This window comes from Vidua macroura, chromosome 1 (genome assembly GCF_024509145.1).
Source record: "Vidua macroura isolate BioBank_ID:100142 chromosome 1, ASM2450914v1, whole genome shotgun sequence".
NCBI classification, from domain to species: Eukaryota; Metazoa; Chordata; class Aves; order Passeriformes; family Viduidae; genus Vidua; species Vidua macroura.
In genome coordinates this window covers 18,188,354-18,216,339 of record NC_071571.1, presented here as the reverse complement: position 1 = coordinate 18,216,339, position 27,986 = coordinate 18,188,354, and the positions used below count along the sequence as shown (strand labels likewise).

At 39.2% G+C, this 27,986-nt stretch overlaps 1 protein-coding gene across 3 annotated transcripts in view; it reads right to left on the bottom strand.

The window, feature by feature from the left end:
• Window positions 1-19,101: 19,101 nt before the first annotated feature.
• PIP4K2A (phosphatidylinositol-5-phosphate 4-kinase type 2 alpha) overlaps window positions 19,102-27,986 on the bottom strand; it is a 108,154-nt gene continuing 99,269 nt past the window's right edge. For all 3 annotated transcript variants that reach the window (XM_053970631.1, XM_053970616.1, XM_053970623.1), the window contains 3 exons: window positions 24,427-24,670; window positions 23,192-23,295; window positions 19,102-21,415 (listed from right to left, as the gene is read on the bottom strand). In XM_053970631.1, the coding sequence (XP_053826606.1) occupies window positions 21,335-21,415; window positions 23,192-23,295; window positions 24,427-24,670 (429 nt within the window). In that variant the 3' untranslated portion in view covers window positions 19,102-21,334. The remainder of the gene's footprint in view (window positions 21,416-23,191; window positions 23,296-24,426; window positions 24,671-27,986) is intronic.

The following is a 27,986-nucleotide window of genomic DNA, read 5'->3' as shown; positions in this document are numbered from 1 at the left end:
CCTCCCTTGACTTCTGATCTGTCAGCACCTTTCAGCATCTGGACCTAAGCTCTGCTATTTTTGAGGGGAGCCAGAACAATAAAAATTCTGCCCATCTGCCTTCACCCCTTCCAGCACTTCCTACAGATTTGTGTTTTATCCTGAGTTCCTAATGGAACTTTGCTGTGAGTAAATATTCACATGGTGTCTCAGTTAGTGACTGTTACCTTGGGGGATTGTACTTCCACTTTCCCCTGTGCAGGGTGCTTAGTCCCCCTTTTCTACCCGAACTCCTGTTCCTCCGAAGATGTATAGGAACTTGGTAGCTCAAAGCAATCTGTACCTCCCTGTTCAATTTGGTTAAAGCTGGCCAGAGAATCTGGACGAGAACTGGATCAGACACATACAGAGACACATGGTGCCTTTGCGTCTTGGTTTCCTTAGGAAACGAAGTTAAAAAAGACATCCATATTTTTCCTAAGATCAGAAGCCAAATTAATGCATCTGTGTCCATGGGGAAATCCTTCCTTTGTGACTCCTGTACTTAATAGCAGAAAGCTTAAATGCAATACTTGAAGAAAATAATAGCTGGCTTCATGGGAGGCTACAAAACATGCAGGTCTGGCCAGTGTCCATAAAAGAGTTGGGTGGAAAACTAGTTCCAGGGTTGGGAAGAACAATAGCTATCCAGCCCAACTTAGGCATGCAGTTGTTCTTTGGCTCACACTTTTATGACTTGTTTTCCAAATTTTTACCACTTTTGTACAGCTGTCTATAAGGAAGCTGAGAGATTTAAAAAAGTGGGCATGAGGATTGCACATAGTAGTGGTCTTGGGAGTGAATTGTACTGTAGCAAAATCAATTCCTTTCACTCAATATTTCCATTTGCACCTTATGCCACAGGCTTGTGTTTTGGATGGCATTTTCAGCTTCCCTCTGAGAAACTGATTTTCAAAGTAGTCTTCTGTCCTACCAGCACCCCTTGCTTTTCTGATTTCCATTAGACTTTCCAGAAATTTCCTGTGGGGCTGTGTCCATTTGTCAGAGCACATAAGAATAACGTGTTCACTTCTTTCTGCAGACTTTGGTTTTAGTGCCATGCACGAGCTCTACTGACCAAGCTCTTGAGATTGAGTAGACCATCAATGAATAGACGAAAAAATTGAGAACTATGCTCAGGAGGTTGTCCCAGGAGAGGCCCTTTCAGATATTTTCTCATTAAATGACACCTTATATTTTGATATTCTTCATTAAGAGAGCTTTATCTATATGTGCCTTTTTATCATCATATAAAGTATCACCTGTTGTGTGGTTCTAAGTCAGACAGCTGGAAGAGATCCAGCTGTGCTGGCACAGCCTCCTTCTGCTTTCTACTCAACTGTCCACTGATGCCAGGCAAAATGGTCCATAACTTCTGAGCCATTTTCTTGTGTTTTAAAATAAGGGGGCACAATTTGGCAGTTTCTGTACTTTTAAGGGAACCAGGGCTGTCCAAGAAGAGTTTGAGCTGAGAAGCTTGGTGTAGGTGCAAGGGCTGTGGGTGGGCCTGAAACGCAGAGTGGAGGATGGGGCAGAAAGGGGTCAATCTCAAGGAGAAAGACTGGAGGTCTCTGTTGATTAAAGCAAGGATGGGATCTATGGTTTCTAAATCCTGCCTTTCTTTTGCAATCACGAAATAGCTGAGACATTTTCTGGTGAGTTGTGCCTTGTGCTCCCTTCCAGTGCTGGTCCATGCAGATGTAACAACCTGCTCCTGCTGCCAGCTGCTTCCTGACCTCAAGTGGCAGATGTGTTTGTGGTGAACCCAAGGGTGGCAGCCCAAGTGTTGAGCCATGTGGTTCATCATCCATCCTTTGAATACAATTGCTGCTTCTTGAGGCATTTGCCTTCAGTAAAGTTTCTTCATTTGCCATAGAGCTGGTATAACCATTGTTTAATGATTAAGGCAGCCAAGTGATGGTCTGGAGAACAGCGGCCTATCCTTGCCCCTGCAGGGCTCTACATTTTCCTCACCAGATTATTATGTAAGCCAAATATTTTCCAGGCAACCACTGTTTTCATGTTTGTGAAATAAGGCCTGTGGGAATGCAAGACACTCAGAGGTGGAGTTGGCATGATGAGACCTGTTCTTTCAGTCTATGAAGTCCTATATAATGTCCAATGCTTTGAAAATAGATAACAGGCATCACAAAATTAATTTTTCCCCCCTAACCTGTCTCCAGTTCCTGGTCCGTAAAATGGGATTAATAATGGTGTCTCACATCTAATGTAGGATAAAAAGAATACAAAATTAGAGAAATAATATATTTGATCCAGTGATTAATGTCCATAAGGAAATAAGTAATTCCTTTAGGATAGTAGAGTTTCAATAGCATGTACAAATAAAGTCTTGGATTATACCTTGAATAACAGGAATAAAACAGAATGCTGGGCTTCTGTTTGTTAAATTAACACTCTCTTCTCTGCATGGAATAACATAAAGACCTTGTGGCTGAACAGCGTGCATGTAATCAAAGATCATATATTAAAATCTGATAAACAGATATGCATCTGGAGGCAAATCAAAGTTGCACAGATCTTTAATTCTATTATTTTCCCCAAATCCAGCATCAGAAATCCACTGAAGTGTTAAATATTCTATTTCAATAGACTGCCTGAAAAATTATTTATCAGAAAAACATGATAAAGAACATCACGAGCGGTTTTGTGTCCGTCTCCCCACACTCCCTCCCTGCCTGTTGCCTTATACATGTCGTAAATCCTCTACATTGTTGCTCTCTAAGGAACTGTGCAACTGGTTCATTGTTCGTTTGTCAGTTTGCATATGCAAATGGCACAGCGCCATACATTTCAGCAGCAGAAAAAGCTGTTTCTATAATCAGGAAAACTAGCAATTAATGAGGTGGGAGTAGGAGCAGATATTGCTATAGGCAGGAGCAGCAGGCTTTTGTGCCGTTCCTCCACGACTTCTTATGTCTCTGCCTGGGTTTTAAAACTGTTACGTGGTCGAGACAGCTCCTGGTTGTTGTCTTTCTAGTCACTTCTGCCTTCCAAGGGCTCAGCACTATGTAAACATGCAATTGAAAACTCATTTGCTCTGAGAATGAATTTGAAGGTGAGGAGACTGGATGTGAAGCAAATGGCCTAGCTGAATGGCTTTTAGAAATGTTGTTTCCTCAGCACGTGTGGTGCTCTCTGGGCTGCCTCAGCGCTGAAGGTGGGAAAATAAGAAACTGCAACAATCGAGGCAAACAGTGACTAGAGATGTGTATGTGTATGAGAGCTGGGACACCCTGCCTGAAGGGACCATGGACAGGAGATGCTTCATTCTGGATGTTTGCTCTGCCATATTTTCTGTGTATACTTCCACATAACCCCTGTATTTATCTAGTAGCACTCTACTCTGGTATAAACTGACATATTTTACAAATGGTTTGGATTGTAGCATGGTATTTAAAAGGAAACACAGATGTTAGAGAGCAATTCAGAGAGGAAATGAAAAGAGGAAGAGCATCTGGAGACTTGAGTCTGGGCTGGAGCTCTGGTTGTTGGTTGATTTAGTACTCTGGGGTCTTTGCAATCAGATCTGGCCTTTCTGTTTTTAAGTAGGTGCTCTGAAGTATTCCCCAGCATACCTGACTTTGTTCTGGGTGTGGGACTATGCACTGTGCAAGTTTGAGGCTCTGGAAAAGGACAGACAGAGGAATTACTTTGATGCCAACTCCAGTTGCAATATTCACAGCCACAAGTTTTAGATCCCTTTCAGATCTTATCAACCTTCTAGTAACACTGGTGTCCACAAACAGTTGTCTGTTTTACAAAAACATTGGCAAAGGACAATCACACAAAGGGGAGAGATTCTGGGGACTCTGCTTAAGGGTTTTGTGTTTCAGTCACTTCTCTGAGTCCAGGTAAAGCTGGCAAACCTGCTCCTTTCATAGGTTTAATAGACAGGTTTGTGAGCATCTGTACAGCAAACTGTTACACCACCTGTGGTGATGATAAATATTTTATACTGTGCAGAATTTGTGACTTGGTTACAATTACTTGCATGTTTCTGTTGTGCTTGTGTCTGTTTGCTGAGTTTGTGCAGATGGTATCTGTGCATCTGAACAGGCTTGACAGAAAATTCTTGTGTTATTCATCTTCTCTCAGGCTGAGGAATAGAGAGTTCAGGAGCAGTTTTATGTTGGAAATGTAGTGGTGCAATGTTATTTTCATTCCCTGGTATTTGTTGGGAGAGGGGTTTCTTTAACATCCCCACAGCTCAGTACTTTCTCTCCCTCAACCTCTCTTTGTCCTCAGTGAAATGTGAGATTTAATGAATTCTATGGCTTATACATAGCCAGTCTCTTTTCTGAGCTAATTTTATTATTTAAACAAACATTTTTGTATTTTGTACCCTTCCACTGACTTTGTTAATGCATAGCCCTGCAAATACTGAGCAATTTATCTTTTACTATCAGCGATGTAGTTCATGTCTCCTAATAAGTAATATGGCCATTATCTGTGTTTAATGTAGAAATTTCTTTCTTTCCTTGAGGTTTGGTGCTGTATATTATATGATGTTTAAATCTACTCAAACTTAAAAGCATCATAGAAGACATTTGATGGAAACCAACCTTAGGGTCAGTTCTTTGTTGTCTTTGGAATTTTTTAGGAACAGTGTGAATGAAAAAGTAGAATCAGTGAGATGAGGAAATGCAGGTTTTTTTTTTTTCTGCAGACTTTTTTTCCAATTTATATTTAAACTTATCAAAAAGTAAATTCTAAAGACAGAATCCTCTTTTTAAATTTTTTGAGGTAGTTCTTCCTTGCATTTTATTTTTTGTTGGAGGAGGAGGAATATTTTACTCTGCTCTGGGGTATTGACCACTTTAATCCTCTAAACACAATATTCAAGCCTCCTGGATGTTTCTGCCAGTGCAGCTAATTCAGGCTCCTAGGGCTGCAGTGAGAGAACAGCATGAGAATACATGCAGTACTTGTGGAGGCCAAAAGCATTAAAGGGAGGGGTGGGTCCACTGAGGGCTATTAAACATAATGGCCCAGATGCAACTGTGGTGTTACTGGAGATGTGGACTCTAAATGCAAACTCATTGGTTAGATCAGAAGATTTTGTGGTATTATATATGTGGGTTTGGAGATATTTTTATTTAGTGTGTGTCTGTTTTCTAGATAACTAAATCATGTATGAGTGTTGCAAATGTATCAGGGTTTTTATTTCTCAGAGATAGAAAAGAAAATGTACCCTTTATGTAGCTTCCTTTAAATAATATAACATGTAGGAGAGTATAATAGATTCAGCTCTAGGCAGGCTACACAATACTTGTTTTTGAGGGAATTGTTCTGTTCTTTTTGGAAATCCAGTAGAATATTATCAACATGAATAGGATTGAACGGTAAATGCTTAAAATTATCAAAGCTAAATACATGCAATTTAGCTAGCCACAAATTACATACAGTAAAGAAAATATCACTAGCAGAACTTGTAAAGGAGTCTACATATGGGCTATGGTGAGCTTCAGCATTTAGAGGAAAAATGATGAAAAGAAAGAAGAAAAGCAAACTGCTTATGGAAATAATTTTCTGGCTATCCTGGGTCATAAATAATCTGTGCCAAAATGCACAAAAAGCACTAAAAATGTTTCTTCAATGCAAGTTTGACTGTACTAGTATTGGACAAAGCAGCTAAGTTTGCACAACTGCATAACTGCTGTGTGCATAAACTGCCTAATTTTTTTTAAAAATTGCTGTTATCCCTTCTTGAATAATGAAGTTTCTATAGCAAGGACATAGAAATGTTTGCAGCCTTTAACATTTTACAGAGCTAAAAATAAACTGCATACATAAAAAAAATCTGAATTTCTTTATAAAACCAAATGACACCACTGTTGACTTTATGTGAACAGGAACATGTAGGTTGTTGTTACCCCACATTCATTGTCTTCTAAAGATAATGCAAGTTTTGATGGTGTCTTTATGTGCCACGATTCTCTTCATATTGTGAAAAATGCTTTCATGTTTCTGATAGAGAAATGATAATTTGCAATCTTGAAGAGATTGTCACATAAAGGAGACTGCATGTACTGAGCTGCATATGCTGCACAGATGAGGTAATGTCTGTGGTGCACACTTGAGATTAACCTGTTTGAAGCACAGAATACATTTTAATGATGAATTAAAAACCAAAGGGGTGTGTGTGTGTGTGAACATATTACTTTGGGCAAAAAGGTGAAATCCTTCTCTAAAAAGGTTAAATGTGAAAGAAAAACACCAAGATGCAGAAATGAGCTGGAGAATTAATTCATTGTCAGAGGGAGTTTGGAGGAAAATAGAGTATCTTCCCAAGATGACATATGACTTACTGAGGGGCTGAAGAAATGTAGTGGAGGTGTAGAGGGGAAATAGATAAAAATAATTCCTGTTTCCTCTTACCATCAGACTTCCAGGTGTTACATGTTTTCTTTCCCTCTTGTGTCTAATAAAAGACTTGTGGGAATCAATGAAAACATTTTTGCCTCTGTATTCTATTTCCCCCCAATAACAGAAATTCTGAGAAAAAAAAATGAAACACCATCTAAAGAAGGCATTTCTTTAGATGACGTAGATTGGAAATTATTTTCTAACAGGACAAGCAGTGCAATCTTGAGTCATAGTTCAGCTTTTACACCAGTTCTGATCAATTTTCACAAAACCAAGGCTTTAAGAAAAGTAATTGCCAGACAGCTTCAAAATCTAGTTACTATTGCAAGTGATACATTGAAACATACCTTTTTGAAAATAATTGAGGTATCATCAGTCCATATACTACTGAAATACGCTGGTTTATATACTAAGAGGGGAAAGAGCATGTTTTATAAACTACTACACTGAAGGTTTAGAAATGCAGCATATTATTGCATATCTATATAGACTCAGTAATTGCTGAGACTTTGTAGCCTAATGATTGAGTCTTTTCATTTGCCAGATGTTAGGAATTTCAGCCCCTGTTATGCAAAGAAACTTCTTGCTTTATTTGTATTTCTTTTAAACTGAAATTGTAAGCTGTTTCACTAACATGCTCCATTTATAATGATACTCTTAAGAGTAAACCTTCAAAATGGATTTTGTGTAACTGCAGAAGTGGAAACCTGAGAGGTAGTTTTAGTAATTGAAGAAGGTTAATCTTGTATGGTGAACTTCTTGCATGGATAGGAACAAATGTCACCAAAACTTGAATTGTTTGCTGGTGTCCCATTGCCTCTAGTTACAATAATAAATGTTATATTAACAGGACAATTGTATTAACATAGAAGTCCTTAGATAATTGTTTTTATAATGGTAGTATCTACTTCTGGATAAACAAGTGCAAGAAACACCTATAATTAAACAACTGTATATAATGTTGATGGTTTTATGCCAGCCAACAAGAATCTTTCCCCTGGAAAGGCAGCCAAAATACCAACAGAAGCATGATGCAGGTCAGTGGACTTTAACTCACGACTTAATGACACGAAGATGTGTCAGGGGAAGTTTAAGCTGGATAGTAGGAAAATGTTCTTCCACTGGAGGGTGGTTGGGCACTAGAACAGGGTCCCCAGGGAAGTGGTCACAGCACTAAGCCTGACAGAGTTCAAGAAGCATTTGGTCAATACTCTCTGTCACAAGGGGTGACTCTTGAGATGGTTCTGTGCAAAGCCAGGAGCTGGACTCGATGACCCTGATGGGTCCCTTCCAACTCAGCAGATTCTATGATTCCTTGCTGCTTGAAGTCAAACTGCAGCTGCAAGCGGTAAGTGATTTCAGCTGATGCACCTTCCTGTACAGCATCTACAGGAGTGGAGGGAGGAGTTCTTCTTGGATTTGCTTCACTGTGGAACAGGGTTATTTTTTCCATTTTGTCTCTCAGGTCCAGCACCATCAGCCATGCAGTGGCTGTGCCGTGTTCATTTAGTCCATGGAGTGAAGGCTACTGTGCCACCCCAATCCCCATGTGCTGGGGTGCTCCAGACAGAAACTGCTACACTTCTACTCTGCTCAGCCTGTGCAGTGAGCCTGAAGCTTCTGGGAAGTGTTGGATTCATTGTAAATGTGCAATAAATTTAGCATTCGGGAAGTATTTTGGGCTGACTGTGAATGTGTGAATCAGTTGTGCAGGCTGTTAATGGCAGATCTGAAGCTTCCAGGCAGTGTCAGACCCATGGTGTGTGAATGTGCAGCCAGAATCACAGGTGGCTTGGCTTGGGAGGGACCTTTGAAGACCAGCCAGTCCAAGCCTGCTGTCATGGGCCGGGTCACCTTTCACTAGACCAGGCTGCTCAGAGTCTCCTCTGGCCTGGCTTTGAACATTTCCAGGGATGGGGCACCCTCAACTTCTGTAGATAGCATGTTCACCTCCCTCATTGTAAAAAAAAATTTTTTTACTCCTAATCTAAATGTCTCCTCTTTAGATTAAAGCCATCACCCCTGGCCCTATCACAGTTTACCTAGACAAATCTTCAGGAAATGCATTTCATTTCCAAATGACAAGTAGCTGGAAAAATGGCCTTGTCTGGGAAAATTTGGGCTAAGGCAGTCCAGCACAGATTGCTGTAGAGCTGGTCAGTGCCTTCTGGCAATCAGGGAGACTTCAGCCTTGTCTTAGGTTTGTTGTTCCTCAAAGAGGGCTGTGTAAGGCCAGAACACCACCCCCCTCAAAAAAAAAAAAACCAAACCAAACCAACCAACCAACCAACCAAACCAAAAACCAGACGAGGCTTCTTTCCTTATGGCTTTGCATTGTCTCCCCATAAGCTGCAAATGAGGCAGTGATAGAGTGGAGAATGTGGAGTTCCTGAGACGAAGCGTTTCAGGGAAACAAGGACAGGGATGCATCCAAGAAAGCAAAGTGTGCTTTGCCTCTTTCAATGAATCAGCTGAAGAATAGATTTTTTTAAATCTCATTGGGAATAATTTTGCTGCCTAGTCTTGAAGTTGGAGGCTATTTTTAATTTTAAGAGGATTTCTCTCTTGATGAGGTGATAACCTAAAATGGCACAGGAGGATCTAAAGCAGCATGTTTTCATTCAGGGACTCTGTTTTACAGTCAAGCCTAGCAATACAAGTAACTTTATAGATCCAAAGTTGTTCACTTTTCTGCACGTGTATTTATGGTTTTGAACATTACACTACAACTTACATGCCAAAGAAATACTTGGATGCCATGCAGTCCTCCAACTGCTTATGTATATCCAGAATGTTGCTGTATATGTGGAAATACACTTATTGCACAAAAAGCATCTTGGAGAAGTAGCTAGGGAAAGCCGCCCAGCACAGGACAGGAGAGGATTTGATGATGGACTCCTAACAAAAAAAAAAAAGAAGAAAAGAATCTAATCATAGAATTGTTTAGGTTAGAAAAGACCTTTTATATCATTGACTCCAACCACTAACCCAGCACTGCTAAGTCCACCACTAAACTGTCTCTAAGTGCCACCTCTAGCGTCATTTAAATACCTCTAGGGATGGGGAGTTGTGAAAAACTGAACTGTTAAGTGATAATGGCTCAGAACATCCCCCCGTTTGTGAAGTGTGTAAGGGCGCTTTGCTCAGATAGAGGTGAGCTTTTGGGTGTGTAATGGCTAAACCTCTGATCTGATAAGACAGAGCGTGAAAGAATGAGGGGCTATGAGTGAGATAGGAGAGGATCCTGTGTAGATGGATGCGCCTCTCATCATTGTCCTCCCCCGCACAAACCACTGGGTTGTGAGGCTACCCCTTCCTCCCCGGGGAAGTACAGACACAGGCTGTGGCCTGAGGCTGTTGGTCTCTGCTGATGGGCCATAATCGACTCAGCTGTGCTGATGTGACGGGCAGCTGTGCTGTCTTAGGTGTCAAGGGCTCCCAAGAGTCCACCATCAACACTATTGCATCAATCTCCCTGCCCCAGGAGAGGTCCCTGGGTGTTCCTGAGTGGATATAAACCCAGTAGATGGTGTGCTCCAGAGACTTTTCCCCACCATTTCTTCCGGACTTCCTCCTCCACCTGATGGGTCCAGTCTGTGACCAAGACTACAAGCAGCCAAATCTTGTTGCAGGGCCTGTGAGTGGTGAGATCTTCACTCTGGTCCCTTCTCCCTTTATTTTGTTCCTCATGCTCTTTTTCTTCTTTTTCTTTTTTTTTTTTTTTTTTGTTCCTCATGTCCTTTTTCTTTTTCTTTTCCCTTGTGCATGTCCTTGGATGATGTTGTACTTTCATATTGCAATGTTTTTATGTTGTTCCATTACTGCAGATAATAATAACCAAAATGGCTACATACCTGCTTTCCTTTGCAACCAAATTGTTCTACAATAAACTCTACATTTGTGTGTTCACCAACACCAAGCCTTCCGTGTTGTTCCACTCTAACCTGCCCCACGGGATCTAATAACAAGAACCTGGGTTGCCCTCACCTTCTGTAGGGGGTTGTAACAGGACTCCACCACTGGGCAGCCTGTTCCAGTGCTTGATAACACTCTTGGTGACGATTCTCTTCCTATTAGCCAATACTTAAATCTCCCCTGCTGCAACTTCAGGATATTTGTTCTTGTCCTGTTACTTGGGAATAGAGACCAACTCCCACATTTTAAGTAGAAGTACCAGGAGAACCATGACTAGCAATTGCAGGACTTCTCCCAGTTGCTTACGGAATTTTTCATCTGCCTCTTCATCCTGGTTAGGAGGTCTGTAACAGACTCCCATCATGGTATGTGCCAGGCTCTCAACCATAAAGATTCAATCCCACTGGTACCATCATTAAACTCCAGACAATCAAAACTGCCCCTAATGGACAGGGCTTCCACACCTTCTTTCCTTCCTTGCATATCCCTCCTGAAGAGTTTATACCCATCCACTGCAGCTCTTCCGTCGTGTGAGCCATCCCACCACGCTTCTGTCACAGAAACATGTCACAGTTTTCCTGCCGTGCAACGGCTCCCGGCTGCTCCTGTGTGTTGCATTGGAGCAGATAGATTTGCACTGGTCACAAGGTTAAAGCCCAAACAAAAGCCAGAGGGCAGAAGGAATGTCACCACGTTGGGAAATATGCACTCACAGCTAATACCGTTGCTGCAGATGGATTTTCCGGGCACAATAGCTGGTAGCTGTCCCAGAACAAGCACAATTGGTGCTTCTACCCTACAAACAGCTGATTGTGGGTGGTGAAATTGCTGCTTTAAAATCCAGTCAGGCCATGAACATCCTTTTTCTTTGCCCTTATTGTTTCTCTTTACAGTGACTTCCAGGGCATCTTTAATAACCTTTCCTTGGCACATACACCAAAGGTATCTATTTTTTTTCACTTTTTTACCAGAACAGGTGCATATTTCTTCCTGTCTGCAGCCCCCACCCTTGCTCTGAGGACATGATAGTAGGTTATGAACTTCTGGAGTCAAGGATCAGTCCCTTAACTGCCATAAAACAAAACAAAACAAAACAAACCCCAAACAAACAAACAAAAAAAACCAAACAAAAACAAAAACAAACAAACACCCCCCAAAAAAAAACAACCAAAAAACCCCCAACAAACCCCCCCCCCAAAAAAAATCTCAATGAACCTTGGCATATTTCTCTAAGTGATGTGAATGAGATGAAAGGGATAGCTGACTTCCGTGACCTCTGCTGGATAATTGTGTATCATGTGTTGCATGAATACAGGCGTGTGCTATAGCTGCAAAAATGGGAATTGACACTATTCTGTTCTTTAACAACATCCATTGGTGTGTGACATCCAAGTACATGAGCAGCTGTCACCCTTCATTTCTCTTCTGCTCCCCTCCCAACTTCTTTGTTCATTTGCATGATGAAACTTGGTGAGTGAAACAGTTTGATGCTTACAATTGTTGAGACCCTTGTTCCAACTTATTTTCATAAATATAACAGTAATTATTAGTTTGCTGGTACTCTTTCCATCTTTACTAGAGCAAGACAGCAGGAAAGTCAGCAGAACATCTGGGAAGGTTCTTCCATATCTTGCAGTATTGGAACGTGGAGGAGAAGTACTTTGACAAAGGTCTACGTTACAGATAAGATACTTATCAAAGCAATAGGTTCTTGTGGTGCAAACTGACGTGCATTATTAGGACTTAAATTGCTCTCCAATGTTTTTTTCGAATAACATGATTTTGAGTTGATTTTGTGGTATTTCTTTCTCAATCAAGAATGAGCAGTATTGAAAAGGTTTTGAGAAAAATCAGTTCATATTATATATTTGTGAAATAAATATTGTTTCCATGTTTTTATTTCATTAAAACTTTTGTGTCTGGCTGTAAACCAAGCTTCTGTCATGTCTTACTCCTCATGGAAGGTTTTGTAGCAACTGAAGCTGAAGAGCATCATCTTACTACACCATTTCAGTCAACTTAAGAGTTGAAATGGTCATGCTTGTGTTTTAAATTATGTACTTAAGTATCTTTTGGAATTGAGAAAGTCTAACAGAGAGAGTGTGAGCTTGCTTTCCCTTCCCTTGGTTAGGGCAGAGGGTTCTCCAGTTGCACAGAGAAGCTGCATGGTACTAATTACACTGTAGGAAAACTAGCACATATTCTGTGTGTGTTCTGGAGCTGGATTTGTTCTGCTCTCATCTGGTCTGTGGGAATTTATTTGACAGTTGAAAGGATGTTTGAGCTGGCTGTTAAGTACTACAAGAGCATTAGGCAAACAGGACTGAAGATTCTGTTCAGGAGAAAGTCTGCTCAAACATCTGTCTTGCTAAGTCATTATACTTAATATAGTTATACTCAGTAAATGTTTTGGTGAGAAGTTTGACTCTCCTTTTAAAGCTGCAGTTATGCTGTAAAGCTTTTAGTACAAGAACTGTCATACGTTTTATGCTGGTACAAAGCAGAATAACTCCAACAAGCATCATAAGGAAATACTGGGATACAGGCTAACAACATAGATACTTTTACCAAGATGTATCTAGATCCATGGTAAGAAAGACTGGAAACACGAGTTTATGCTGGCACAGTTAAAACAGCAACACCTTTTAGTTTCACAGGGACTAATTTGTGTGAGTCATGGATGATGAAAAGGTTATGCTTGAAGAACCTGGTTCAATAACTATTGAATTTCGACAGAAACTTTCCTGGGCTTTGGATCAAGTTATAATTTCCAATTCAAGTTATTTGTAAGTTAGAAAATATTTCAAATGCCTCTGGATTTCTTTTGATGTGTTGAACGTGTTCCAAAGTGAATAATGGTTTGAAGGAATAACATGTGCTTGACAGAGTGAACTTCAGAAATAGTACAACTTGCTTTTTACCACAGTAAATCTTTGCTATAGGAAACTCATAGCTAAAGCCAGACCTGATTGCGACTGCACAGGGGTCATCGCAAAGGAAGTTGATGAGACCATTTTCTATTATTCTGATTAAAAGCCAGAGCAGTGCACTCCAGGCTGTGAATTAGTCTGGAAGGTAACATTTTAATTTGTGGAATAAACAAGAAGGGGCCAAAGAAGTTTTTGTGAGCAGCTTGCTTAAAAACCACATTAAGCCACATAGGAGGTCTGTTTAAAATTACTTTCCACCTTTTATCTTCAGGAGAAACTGTGAAATGTAGCCCTCTGGTTATGCTTGGCCATGAAATTATGTTTCTAGGAGCTGGCAAGTCCCTTAACTCTCTTATTCAACCTCCCTGCTTTAGTTGCCCTATGTAATGACAAAATGTATGCTTGGAAACATCCAAGTTGGAGTACATGGACTTTCTTTCCAACCACTCTTTTCTCCCAGACACAGCCTCTGTATTTATGTGGGCTGTGGCTGCCTTGCAAAAGCTACACCTGCCCTGGTGCCCACGAGGTCCAGCAAGCACAATTCTCTCTGAGCAGGGTCACAGCAGGGTTTCTGTTCTACTCACAGCTTGTGCAATTAATTTACTCTCTGACTTCGGTTACTCTGATCCTATTATGTCCCAGCTGCATTTTTCACACTGTCTGCCTATAAAGCATGGATTAATTCAAGCTGATAATTTTGATCTATAAAGCATTTAACAGCATAAAGCTTGGCTGTTTGAAGATCATCTTCAGCCTTCACCTTCTGGGTATCTGTGGTCAGCCACAGTTCACTGTAACGTTTCCCACTCTTGCTCTAGATTATGGATGTATACTTGTACTTACTAGGGTGCAACCTTCTTTGTTTCTTTGTTTGAAAAAGCTTATTTTTTTACTTTGAGCATGTAATGGAATTTGACTAGTAACAACAGCTCTGTAAATTCTTTCTCTTCTGTGAAGCCATGTATGTCAAGAATCCAACAAATGCTGTTTCAGTAATACTCTTGGTAGTAAATGTACAGTTGCTCAGTGGTCCACTGTGCCTTTGGAGAAGGTCTGGATAATGAGCCCTGTTCACCAGCACAAGAAAATATATGACAGCAACTCTTCTATGGATGTTTTTAAGGACAGAACCCCATTTTGGGAAAGTATTTTTTTATTTAAAACATTTGTATTCTAATTCTTCAGAATAATCATACATTTAAAGCATGAGCCTTCAACTGCTATGTATGTATCACACTAGGTGACTTCTAGGGTATGACCTGTGATCTGCTCTTCCACTGCAGCATCCTCCAGTGAATTGATGAGACAGAGGATGCACCTTCCCCAAGCAGGCAAGTTAGAGCCCTGTTTGCTAACTTAAAGCCTGAACTGAGAGTTCAAAGCTAACTCCCAATACTTGAGAAGGGAGGGCTGCTTCCCAGTGGACCTTAAGAGAATGACAGTCTTTTCAAACCCATCTTCTCATCTGAAGACACTGTTCCTCTTCTCTATCAGCTCTCCCTTGCCCAAATGTGCCCATGAAAACAATTGTGTTAGGCCAGACAACTCCGAACAAAGCCACAAAGTGTTTGTGGGGACTGTGTCTGATGAAGAGTCTGAGTTAAAACAGGGGGATACAGGCTACACAGGGCATGGGGAAATGCTTCTGTCCAAAGAACATCCCATCCAAACAAAGTGTTTCCACAGACTGGTTTGGGTCACAGAGCTTATTTTGATGATGGAAATGATCCATGCAGCCACCTTCCCGCTCAGTCTTTTCTTTATCAGCATACCATCATATGACCCAAGTCCAGCAGTTTAATTGTGTTTTACAGGGATATCTCCTTGAACCTTTTACTGCATTTCTTTTAAATATGCTGTGGGGTCTAGGTGTTTTTTTAGGGTTGCTATCATCTATTCTTTAGGCTGATCAGTTCTCTCTTATTCACTCTACTTCCAATCTTACACCATAGCACTGTTCCCATTATTTCAGGCAAGAAGGTAATTATTGTAAAATGCTTTTATGGTGTTGTCAACACAGAAATTTATGCCTTTCCTTTTGCATCATAATCTTTATGGTCTGAGATTTTTCTCTCCTTCCATAAGGGACTGTCCTCCCTGACCCCAGAGCTGAAGTATATAATGCCAAGCCCAGTGCTGCTTCTTTGTATATTGTTTTTTATTCTCAGCTTTATTTCTTTACTAGCCTCAGTACTGTCTCTTCCTTGTCACTTCAGAAAAGGTTTTTTTGGTTTGTGCTCTCCTCTTACCCTAAACCCTTGTTACTGCAATCTGTGGAACTCCACTAGTGACAGGTCACCGGACTGATGTCACCCCATTCACTGTCACCCTTTGTGCCTGACCCATGAGCCAGCTGCTCACCCATCACAGGACATGCTTATCCAGCTGGACATCTTGTGCAGAAGGACTCTGTGAGAGATGGCATTGAAAGCTTTACTGAAATCCAAAAATCTCATTATATCAACTGGCTCCTCTTGATCAGCCAGTTGGGTTACCTTGTCACAAAAGAAAATCAGGTTTGATGAGCAGGACTTTCCTCTCATGGAGCTGTGCTGGCTGTGACCAGTCACTGTGTTGTACAGAAAACACATTTTTCTCCCTCCAGACCAGGACCTCCAAAAGCATCATTGTACTGCTGGGTCCAGTTTCAAGGCCACAAATGCACTCAACTTTCTCTCTTTCAACTGACTCAGTGCCACCTCACTCTCCTGCATCCTGGGGTGAAAGAGCAGCCCAACACAGAGATGCTGCAGCCTGTGGCATGTGAAACACGATTCACAAACTTCTGCTCCAGAGCACTTCACAGTGTAATCAGATCAAACACTGCAATTCCTTCCACACAGATCTTTGCTGACTGAAGCAGCAGAGCAGTACTAACCAGGCGAGCATGCATATCACTGCTTAACTAAAAGCAGATTCTTTCCAGTCTACCCTATGAAGAAATGATCGTCATTGCACAGTACAATTTGATATTTTAACATCTTAAATACAAAGTCTTTGGTGCAGCTGATGTACAAATACATTTCTAAGACTTACTTGGTTTTATGCAATTCCACAGTGTCAAAGAAGATAGGGACCTGACCCAGAGTGTAAAGTTCAATTTAGCATTACATGCCTGGCTGAAGTAGGCACTAATTAATGAGACCTATTTGGCAGAAAGAATTCTTTTGTATCACTCAAATCCAAGGTGCTGGGATAAACAGACACATCTCAGGAACACAGGACTTTCTCTTAAACAGAATCAAACATGACCCTGTTATCCCCAGGTGATGGAAGACAAACCAGAATTGCTGTCAGCCCAGCCACTGGAGCTAGCCCTTCTCTCTGCCTTGGTACAACACATGCACTCTAAACACTAGAGTGACTACAAGAGATATTCTTGTAACAAAATAGCTTTATGCAGCCACTTAAAAATGGATAAAACGGAAAAGAAAGAGTGCTTTGGCCTTGGGCAAGGTGAAATACCAGGAATGTAATGAGTTAAATTACCTTCCAGGCTTGTGTGGAAGTACTAAACCTCTTCAAAACACAAGGTTCCTACACAAACACAATTTATTCCAATAGGACACACATTGCTGAATGCATCAGATCAAGTTGGAACAAAGTAGAAGCTTTTTATGAACTCAAAGCATACTGGGCAGTAACTAAAATGCCTACAAATATTCAGAGGAGTGGGTAAAAATGAATTTATGCCACCTTGCAAGAAGTATTTTTTGTATCTTAATACTTATGGCCAAATTATTTTATTTGATTATCACTAACAGAGATGAGACAGGAAGCTGTGGAAAGGGAATAGGATGAGAAAAGCTAAGATTGTGATATTGTTTAGTTTGGGAAAAGAGAAAAGCAATATTTTATTGCAGTTATAGCAACAACTATAGCAAAGGATTAGTTGTACTCATCTTGAAACTGCACTTTGTGCAAACAGCAATTATGACAATTTTTTTTAGTAGATGGTAAATGAATGGCTATGAAATTCTCAAAACAAATTCAAGAAGCACCATTTTAACTTTTTTTTTTTTTTAATTAGGCATTACAGAAAATTGAATAGGCCATTCTGCCTTGCTCAAACCATTCTGATAATTTTGTTAAATAAGAGAGGGAATATTCAATTTTAAAATGCACAAAAGCTAATATTTACATTGTTCAGTACATAGAGGCAGGATCACATTAAGAGAAACTGGAAGAGGAAGAGAATAAACTGTTCTTAGAGTCCACTGTGGATAGAACAAATATTAATGAGCTTAAAGGATAGTAATGTAGTCAGGTAAGATTCTAGAAAAAAAAAAATCTTTGCAATGATAGAGCTAGTAAGGCATGGGAAGAGATAGCACAAGGAAGTCATGGAAGTAGCTCCCTGGAAAAGATTAACCCTATTTTCACCAATGTTTATTTACAGCTGAACTGCTCTGGCACAGACTATCATTACCTCTTCAAGTCCTCTCTAGATCTGTTTTTTAACAGTTTTAATAAAGCAATTGTTAATGATTTCATCGCACACATAAGGCCTTTGTCACTTGGCATTATAAGGGATATGCTGATTGCCAGAAATCAGGACAGTCATGGATGAAACAGACTTCTCCTTTAAGTTAACTGCTCTCTATTTTTATAGTTTTTCCCCCATTAAATATATGAGTTTGAGAGAAACCAAATGGACAGCACATATAGAGAGCAGACATCGGATAAAGGCAGGCTTTGCATCAGAATGCAACGGTCCCACTTGATGCAGGGACTTGCTAACTAGTATTACTTTGGAAAAGAAATACTAGTTGCACAAGGGAGGGAGCTGGAAATTCAGATTATACACTTAGGTTATGTAGTTGACATAGAAAATGATTGTTTCCAAGAATTTTTAATTTATTTATTTTGTTGCAGTCCTTGCATGGACAAGCCAGCTGGATCTCCTACATGGAATACCATCACTACCTTCAGGAAAGAGAACCTTTTCTTACACTTTGCCACATACACACTTCTGCTAAAGACAGGGTCCTGCAGCTGCCTGCTGCCCACCGTTGCTAATGATCCACGTAATTTGAGCAGCATTCCTTGAGCACCATGTTCACACTAAACTCTCAGCAGCTGGAGCAGCTGTGTGAAGTGCAACCTTAGATTACTAGAGACATCATTAAATGAGTAATTAAGAAGCTGAATTTCTCCAGTCTCTATCATTTCACCTACTTTTAAGAGAATAGTTACTCAGCCACCTTGTCTTTGGGGTGTATCTACTTTATCATTAATTCAGTCATGTATTTTACACGTAATAATGCTGAAAATATTGTTTTGCTACATCTGTGCAATAAAATGAAAAACCCAGAAAGTGACAAATGTATTAAAAGAATTAAATGGTAAGTCAGAACAAAGACACTTTTCTGCCATTTGCCCACAATGTGTAGGACAGGCTGTATCATGCACTGAAAGCCCTGACAAAGTCTTGAAATTCTAGAACAAAGATCCCTCCCTCCTTCCCATGAAAGTTTGGACTTATTCCCAAATATTTTAAAATAATTGGTTTAGCATAAGATCACAGCCAGCAAAGTTCTGCCAATCCTTCTATCAATTAACTATTGTGGATGATCTTGCTGTTTTGTTACTAATACTAGGATTTAGTCCACAGATTTGCCAATTACAAACCTCAGTATTTGCTCTCAGAGCCAGCCACAGCCCAAGACCCCAGAGACTAAATGTTTCAAGCCCCTTAAAGTGAGCATGGAAGAAGCATGTTAAAATCTAGTGAAAAATCTCAAGTTTAAATTTTGTCTTACTTTTTTTCCTTTGTGCTACAGGCATTTAACATCCAAAAATCATCTGTAAGCAATCAAAACCACAGGTGAAAGACAAGAACAAAGGATTTACCTAGTGAGTCATCAAAGTGCTTTATTTTATAAAGCCTTCCTCATGTTTGGAGTGTAATCTAAGCACTAACATACACAATAATGAGTCTTCCTTGCCCTGTCCAAATAAACAGTTTATGAACAAGAGTGAATGACAAAAATGCTACAGAGACAAAAAGAATGCTTTGCTGCAAATGTCTAAAATGGTCTAAAAATGTACACTCATTAGCCGCAATTAAATATGTACTCTGAGTACCTTATTTTTACTCCAGGGTCTCCCTGTAGCCTCATACCTTCAGAAGCTTCAAAAACAAAACTTGGGTGAGAACATAGACAACCAGGGTGTTTAGGGAGAGGGAAAAAAAAAAAAAAAAAAAAAAAAATCAAGCCACAGTACCAACTTATTTAAATACATACAATACAAAAGTATACACATACATTACAGTGCTGCAGACATCACTAAGTCAAACGTAACAAAAAACCCTGTGGGAAAGGTTGGGGAAAGGAAGAAAAATTAGTACACAACAACAGGGACAGTATTGCCTTTGGCCGCTGAAAGTGTATTTAAGGGGTTGCTGTTGTTGGTGAAGTGAACCACAACACAGGTTATGCACAGTTGCAGGCTGAGCAGCACTGACATTGGTTATGGAGAAGGCATGCTGGCACTCCTGATCCCAGCTAGAAACGATGAGAGGGAGGTTTGACTTCTCTTATGTTGCCTATAAAATCTAATAATTTCAATAAAGAAATTTTAAAGGCACAGCTTTAGCACAGTGTATAAGTAGATAAACTTTTAAGCATATGTAAATTTGTCTCTTTCAAGCATGGAGTCTTTCAGGGAAAAATACAAGAGGAGAAGGAATACAATGTTGTTTAAAAATTTTAAACAAGTTAAACATGATCAGCACAGTTTCAGGCAATGTACTATACAATCAAAATTGAATAAATGGTAGGACAGGTCATTTTGATGCTGAAAGACAACCTTGGGAAAAATCCCTCCAAAATATCCTTTTGCATTTTATTGTAAAAGAGTCCACATGGAGGTGAGCGAGACATTCACTTTAGTACACTACTGCACATTACCTCTTGGAAGATGACAAACATTACTTCATTTGTACTGCAAAATAACTTTACATGTAAACTCAAAAGTCTTATATTGTACACGGCTCTGAAATTCAGAAATATCCCTGCTTTCCTAATAATGTAAACAGTAAAATTCAGGGTTCATTTTTCAAGGGATAATCTATAATAAAATACTGCTATTTCAACAGTACAACATAAGCAATTTAAACTTCAAATTCCCAGTAAATTACAAGGGAATGGAATTTCTATCAGTGTGCACATCTTTCAGGATGGGTAGAAGATGGAGCTACTATTGCCCAAAACTATGCGCTTCTTCAGACAAGCTACTTTTACACTTGTAACATTATTAGTTCCTATATTGCAAGAATATAAAACAAATGAAAACTTCAGGTAACAAAGAGAAATAAGCAAAGTTTTCCCTTAACGTAAGTTCACTATAGCAAAAATGTACACATAGCATGAATTATGTTAGCTCTTTCTAAGGTAAGAGATGCCAGCTCTCAGATGCCTGAGAGGCTGAGCTTCCTGATGCAATGTGCTGAAAAAGAAGACAAAAAACGGGAGAGGGAGGAAAGAAAAGGAAAAAACCCAACTGCTAGGAACCAAATGGGAAAAGCCTCCGGCACCAAGGGCTGTTGCAGCTGTGTTTTTAAGGAGTGCCAGTGTGCAGGGTGTAACATTCGCAGTAAGGTCTTCATTATTATCATCATCATCATCATGAAGAATACTGTCATGTATCTTTTTTCAAAATATAAACTGATCCACAGTTTACAATTTGATATCAATATTGTAGATTTAACATGCATTTACTCTTCCCCACCCCCACCCCACACCTCTTTGCTCATTTATTCCATTTCAGCTGGTAGCATCAGAGTATTACTGTCACAGTGCACTCTGAGTAAGCTGTTCTATTTATTTAAATTATTTTAATTTTTTTTTTTTTTTTGCACACACAAAAGAGTCAGAAATAGCTAGAACTATGCTGGGAATATCAGGCAGCTGTTAAAGCGAGTACTCCACCCCACTTCAGTCATCTTTGCCAGCAGATGTAAACAAAGGGGTTGCTTTCTGTAAGATGAGTGCTTCTCTGAGTTCCTTGTTTTCCCTACACTTGTAGCCACTGCTGCTGTCCCCAGGTCTCGTGTCTGTCCTATGTAACATGATAGGTTACGTCAAGATGTTGGCAATAAAGTCCAAGAAGCGCTTTGAATACTGTTCTGGATTAACAGTTGAAATTTCTGCACCAGCCTATACAGAGAAATGGGATGAGAGAAGAAAGAAGAACCAGTTTTTATTTGATGCTTTTGGCATTGAGGATTTTAATAAGTTTCATGTGCAGTTTTCAGAACCAGAGACTAGAAACACAAACTGTAAATTGTGGCCCTCAAGCAGAATCTTACTGGTGCCTTTTTATGCTTCACAGGAGGACACTGATAATCAGTACTCACCCGTGACAGCTATCTTCCATTTCTGAAAAAATTTCTTTTTACCTTCCATGCTTCTCTTTACTTTCGTTGTACTTCAGTCTTCTACATGAATTGTTACAGCACATTAGCCATGCTACCTACTGATTCACCAGCAGATTCTGTCTCTAGAGCAGCAGTGCCTTCATAGAGAGAAGACTGAATTGCCATACTTACATCTGGCATGTCAACAGTTGTGTAACATGTATTGTTACCTGAATGCTACATAGCCTGGTTTGAAATACATGGCAAGAGTAACACTTTTTCAACATTTATGCATTTAAATCTGGACTCGCTGAATAAGCCATACAATTGTTATTTCAATGAGGTCATGATTTCATTCGTATTTTTACTTGAGTTTTTCAGAGCCATACCCACATTTTTATTCTTATTTTTCCTGTTTTAGAAAAGAGGAAAGTTGTATGCATGCAATTAATGAACGAAATTCAGCGTCATGTGGCTCAGCATGGAGGCAGAGAAATAAACAAAATGAATTTATGAAAGTAATGTTCTGTAATAAGTTCTAATCACAAGCAGCTTCAATAATCATAGCTGTTACTCACAACGTATTTCTATCTGTTATTTAAGCCAGAAGTGTGAGTTTTTAAAGTCTGCTACTTTCAAAGTTCATTAATAATTGCCAGATAATGGCTGCATATGGTCTGCATCAACTTTCAGCTGCCCAGAAAGCAGAGAGTAATGGCAGAATTGCTTTAGAGAGACAAAAGAATACCTCCTACACGCCTTTGCAGGTCACATCATTCTCTACTGTAACTAAAAAGCCCAGAGCCCTTTGCCCAAAAATTTCTCACAATGCCTTGACCCTTTACATACTTAGACACAGGAGGGATTTAAGCCTCATGAATGAATATGCTCTTTTTAAGAAGTTTATGAAATTTGAACGTTAAATCACCACAGGAGTGATAATAGTAGACAAAAATCATTAATCTGGAAGACCGGGCTGTTTCACCACGGTTCTTTGGTGTCTGCTGCTAAGCAGCAATTTCAGTCAAAATTAAATAATGGCAATCAAGCAGAAGCCCTCACTGAACAGTCTCTGAGTATTTAATATGTAAATGCTATTTTTATGCCTAATTTTGGAAATTGTGCTTTTTTTTTCTGAAGTCTTCTAGGGTGAGCCACGTTATATATGCTGAAGAACTAACTTTCAGCAGGACGTACCAAACAATGAAACCATCATTAGGGCCCTGCATCTGAAATTGGATTCATGACAGCTTTCATAGAGTGGTGAACAGCTTTGTTTGCAAGAATAAGGTGCATCTCACAAATTTAGGACAAAGTCTTAAAAAGCATCTCACTAGAGTTCTTTGTGGGTGAGAAAGCTGTGTACACAGCTGAAAAAGGAGTTCCACTCTCAGTATGTAATGTTTAGCAGTTACTCCGTACATTTTTATTGCACATTAAACTTGAAAAAATTTGAAAAAAGTTCTGATTTACTTCCCTTTTCCCTAGCTTTATTGAACTGTCCAGTATCAGGGCACTAAACAAAAATACATGAATATAAATGGAGTAAGAGGAAGAAACCAACCCAGGTACTTACCCCATGCTTTACTGTCTTTGCAGCATGGGCAGCTTTCTTTTTTGCATCATAATGAGTAAGAATGTCAATAATGGCCATGAAGTACACCTCCTTCCTGGGAGCATCTGCCAACAGCAAACAGGGCAATAAGGACTTCTGAAACATCCTAACAACGAGTTCTCCTTCTAACAAAGGAGACTTGGTATGACTCAATCAGCAGCTAAGACAGGTCAATGTCAGTCATAATCAAGATGTGTAAAAACCACAAGCTCAAGCTGTCCTTAATTCAGAGTTTAACTGCACTCATATATAATGCAAAATCCTTTAAATGACTGTAAAATAAAAAACTAGCACACAGAAATAGGAAAGATTGCTCAGTTAAGGTAAAGTGGATTTCATCTTCGTGGAAAAACTATGAAGTTTTATATGAAAGGTAATGCTTCTGAGTCAACAAAGATAATTACAGAATGAAGTAGGCTGGAAAAGACCTTTGAGATCATCAAGTCCAACCTATGACCTAACACATCCTCATCAACTGAAACATGGCACTAGAGTGCCACATCCAGTCTTTTTTTTAAACATGTCCAGGGATGTTGACTCCACCATGTCCCTGGACAGACAATTCCAGTGTCCAATCACACTTTCAGTGAAGAATTTTTTCCTGACATCTAACCTAAACTTCTTTTGGTGCAGCTTAAGATCATATTTTCTTTATGAACAAACCCATGCATTTTTCCATATCAATACTTATAAACAAAAAGAAAAGGTAACTTTCCTGTATTGAATAGACACAGGTACCCATTTACACTTAATTTTATGCACTAACTTTAAGCTCAGTTTCAGGCTTCTTACACGCTCCTTATTATGACTTTCTTAGCTGCAACACAGAAATTGGATATGAATGCACAAATTTTCAAAAAACAACCAAAAAATGAAATGTAACTTGGAATGCTGCTTTTCTCATTTTTTTTAGACTGTGTTTAACAGTGTTATCAGCCTGAAAAGACCAATTATAGATACTAGACTTCCTGAAAGGGATGAAAACCCCATGAATTAACTGCTCAAGAACTGGTGAACCAGAACAGCAAAGCATTATAGAAATCTCCTTTCTGCTGCCATCAAAGAGCAAATTTCCTTTTCCACAGAGTAAACATCTGTTTTTCAGTTTACATTTACCTTTACATGGTTGTGAGGACTTCAGAATTTTGATGCAAGAATCAAACCACTTTAATATAAAAACATTTCTTACTGCTTACTTTCATGGGACTTTATTCCATAAACATCAATAGCTGGATCAAATTCCCCTGGAGCCAAAGGCAGTGAGCTGTTCAGTGTATTTCCTGGACTGTCTGGAGGGGTTCCAATGGGGTGGGTCCCATCACTTTCACCTTCCTCTTCTCCATCATTCTCTTCACACTCTATTTCTTCCTGTTCAGCTCTTTCAACATCATGAATTCCAACCAGCAAGCTGTAGTCCATGAGTTTTAACTGAGCAAGGAACTAGAAAGTGATAATAAGCAGTCTGTCAATATTGCTGAAAAACATAAGCTCCACTTACAAAAAGGTGTCACCAGCTGAGAAAAATTTCTAAGGCATTTCTGAGAGAGCAAAAGGTAAGATTAAGTGATAAAGCTGGCAAACAGATACCTGATTTTACTAAAATGTATTAGCAGCACACAAATTACTTGAAATTTATTCTGTAGCTCACTCTTCCAAAAGCCTCTGGGAAAAAAATCCGTGAGTAGTGAAGAGCAGTGTGCTTGCAAGCCAACAGTTACTCCTGGCTCATGTTTCAGTTAAATTAGATTCATAGAATAGCCTGGGTTGGAAGTGACCCCCAAGGATCATCAAGGGCAACTTTTGGCCCTTCTGAACAGAAACACTCCCAAGAGTCACACCATGTGCCTGAGAATATCGACCAAATGCTTCTTGAACTCTGTCAGGCTTGGTGCTGTGGCACCACCCTCTGTGCCCTCCTTTGGACAGCTTCCTTATGTTGTGACTACACACAGCACTTGAGGTGGGGACTGCTCTGTCACTGCTCAGTGACCAGAGCAGTGCTATCAGGTGTAGAGCATGCTATGATCTGGTGCTGAACCCACCCTCTCAATCCCTTTTAAGTCTTATTAAAGAATCATGAAAAAATGTTCAAATATTCTTGCAGTGGAAAGTTGTGAAGTTTTACACCCTGAAGACATGAAATGATGTTGTATTCTCTTCACAGTGACAGGCTCATGATTTACATCACGAAAGCAAAACATGTATGTGAATGAAAGGGTGGTTTTGAATAAAGACTAAGGATGGGAGATTTTAGGAAATTGGAAGATGAATACACTCTATGTACAAACAAAGAGTTATTTTAGTTGAGGAGAACAGGATAAGGCAGAAAGAGGAGTATGGAAATAAGGAAGGTATAAAAGCAGGAAAATGGGATAAACAGCTCAAGGGGGTCAAGGATAAGCAGGACAGCTGTGCTGCAGATTAAAAACAGTACTGTGATTTCAAACTTGTGAAGCCCTTGCTTGTGGTATGCAGAGAAAGTGGTTGAAAATAAAAATTGCTTCAGTTTTTAGAAATGTTAAGTGTTTATAAAAAGGAAGTTAGAGCAGACCAGGGAAGAAGGCATTTGAGCTAGACTTTGGCACAGAGAGAGTTATGGTGATGAAAAAGATAAAATACTAGGTAATGAGAAACTGCAGTTTGTCAAAATCTGATTCTGAGAAAAGAGACAAGCTGGAGATAACTGTAAATTCAAGTGCAAGAAGAAATATTGTGAGATTGATATGAGATTTTAAGAAGAAAAACTGTTTTTTAATAATTTCAGTATAATTTATTTCAATATAATAAAACAACAGACTCTCACAAGACTGGAAGGGATCTAAGTTTGAAAGGATGATGCACAACAATATACAAGACAAGCAAATAAGACTGGCCAAAGGTGATGGGGTGGAAGAACTCCAGGCATATTATTCACTACTTGGTAAATACATGGGGAGGAAAAAAAGTCTACCAATAATAATACAGAACAGCATGAAAGAGAACGGACTCTTGATAAAAAAAACAGTGAGCTACAAATTAGAAGGGAATGGCTCTTGGAAAAAAGAGTGCTGCTGCTAACAACAAGAAGACTTAGGGAGATCAGCACAAGGAAAAAAATCTGATTTTAAATGGAAAAAATATGTAGTTTTTCTCAGGACACCCACAATGGAATAAGGAGATGGGAAAATATACAAGGGGACATCAAAAGAGCAGTAATAGCTTGTGTTTGAACACAGGAACGGGACATAGGACTTGATTAGGAGAGAAATATAGAAACAAAGCTTAACAAAAAACAAGAACAGATATAAAGTTATATCGCTCAGAATAGTACTCCATGATATGTTTAACTATAAATACTGTCTGATAAGATAATAATATACTAAGTGTGGTGCATTTCTTTTCATTGTAGTGAAATGTGAGCTTTTACACGTTGGTTACAAAGTGTGTCTATCAGTTATCTAATCAGGGCAAAAAGAGCCAACAAAAGAAGAACAAGGTTAAAGAATAGCTTGCCATTGTCAAAATCAGGAGCCAGATCACTTCACACTAGTGGTTTACATGGATATTAAACATTTCTCAGTATAAACTTCAAACCCATAAAACCAACCTCTCAAGTCATAATCTGGAATCTGCCATTATATTCCCAGTCTGGTAAATTATATAGATCATACACAATCTACTTTTCGGGGTAAGAAAGGATCTTCCACATTTCTACCACACACTCAACCTATCTGCAACCTACTTGATGTAAAAGCAGAATTTGGCAACAGCAGTACATGTTAAAAGAGCACAAAATTTAAACCCAAATAAACTTATCTCTAGAGCTGTGACATCAGTAGACCACAATATTTTAAGTATAAAATAAACGCACATTGATATTTCACAAAGTATTTATGTTTTCATCGTCCTCACCACCATAAATTTCCCATTGTTACTATGATGGGAAATTATATTTCCTCAGAAGGAAATTATTGGGTAAATTCTAAAGTAACAGAATTTTGTTTTGTAGAACTAATGAGATAAAATCTGAAGAATTTGGAAAGCTAATTCACAGAGCTCTTTTGATATAAATAGCTGAAAGTCTCACTAGGTCACAGACACATTTTGCTACCAACTCTGTTCCAAATCTGCCTTTTTACTTGAAAACAGATTTTAGTTTTTGAGTATAAAGCTGCAAAATACTGTGTTTAGGAAAGATATTTTAAATTACGCAAACTAAAGGCAAGTTGTGTGAACAAGTTAGTCTGATATTTATTGTATGAACAAAATCAGTAAAAATATTTAATTAAATTCATACATTAACACTTTTCTTTGAAGTATTTACTATATTCAGCCAAGTAAAATGGAAATTTATATGAAAGACTACATTAAGATAATGAGAATCCAATTGCTGTATTTAGATTACTGAAGTACTCTACTGTTGTGATACTAAGAATGATTTAAAACTGGATCACTAATATGAAACAAAAAGGGCATGCACAGCTGTGAGCAGGGGAGATGCCCCATCTCTGTTATGGACTACAGTTCATATTTGGCCTTAGCCCTGGTGGACCTCCACCTGTAAAATACAACTACAATACTCACCCTCTCTCTCGGGGGCATTTGGAAGTGCTAGGCTTGTAAAGCATTTAAGTACTAAGCAGTACCATCATTTTAACATCACATCATCAAGGCAGGAACAATGTATGGCAACCAGCTATGGCAGCAAGCTATTTATCACATCAGCAAAGCAGTGATCAACTCCTGAAAGTTTAAATTGTGTTTCATTTAAAACAGT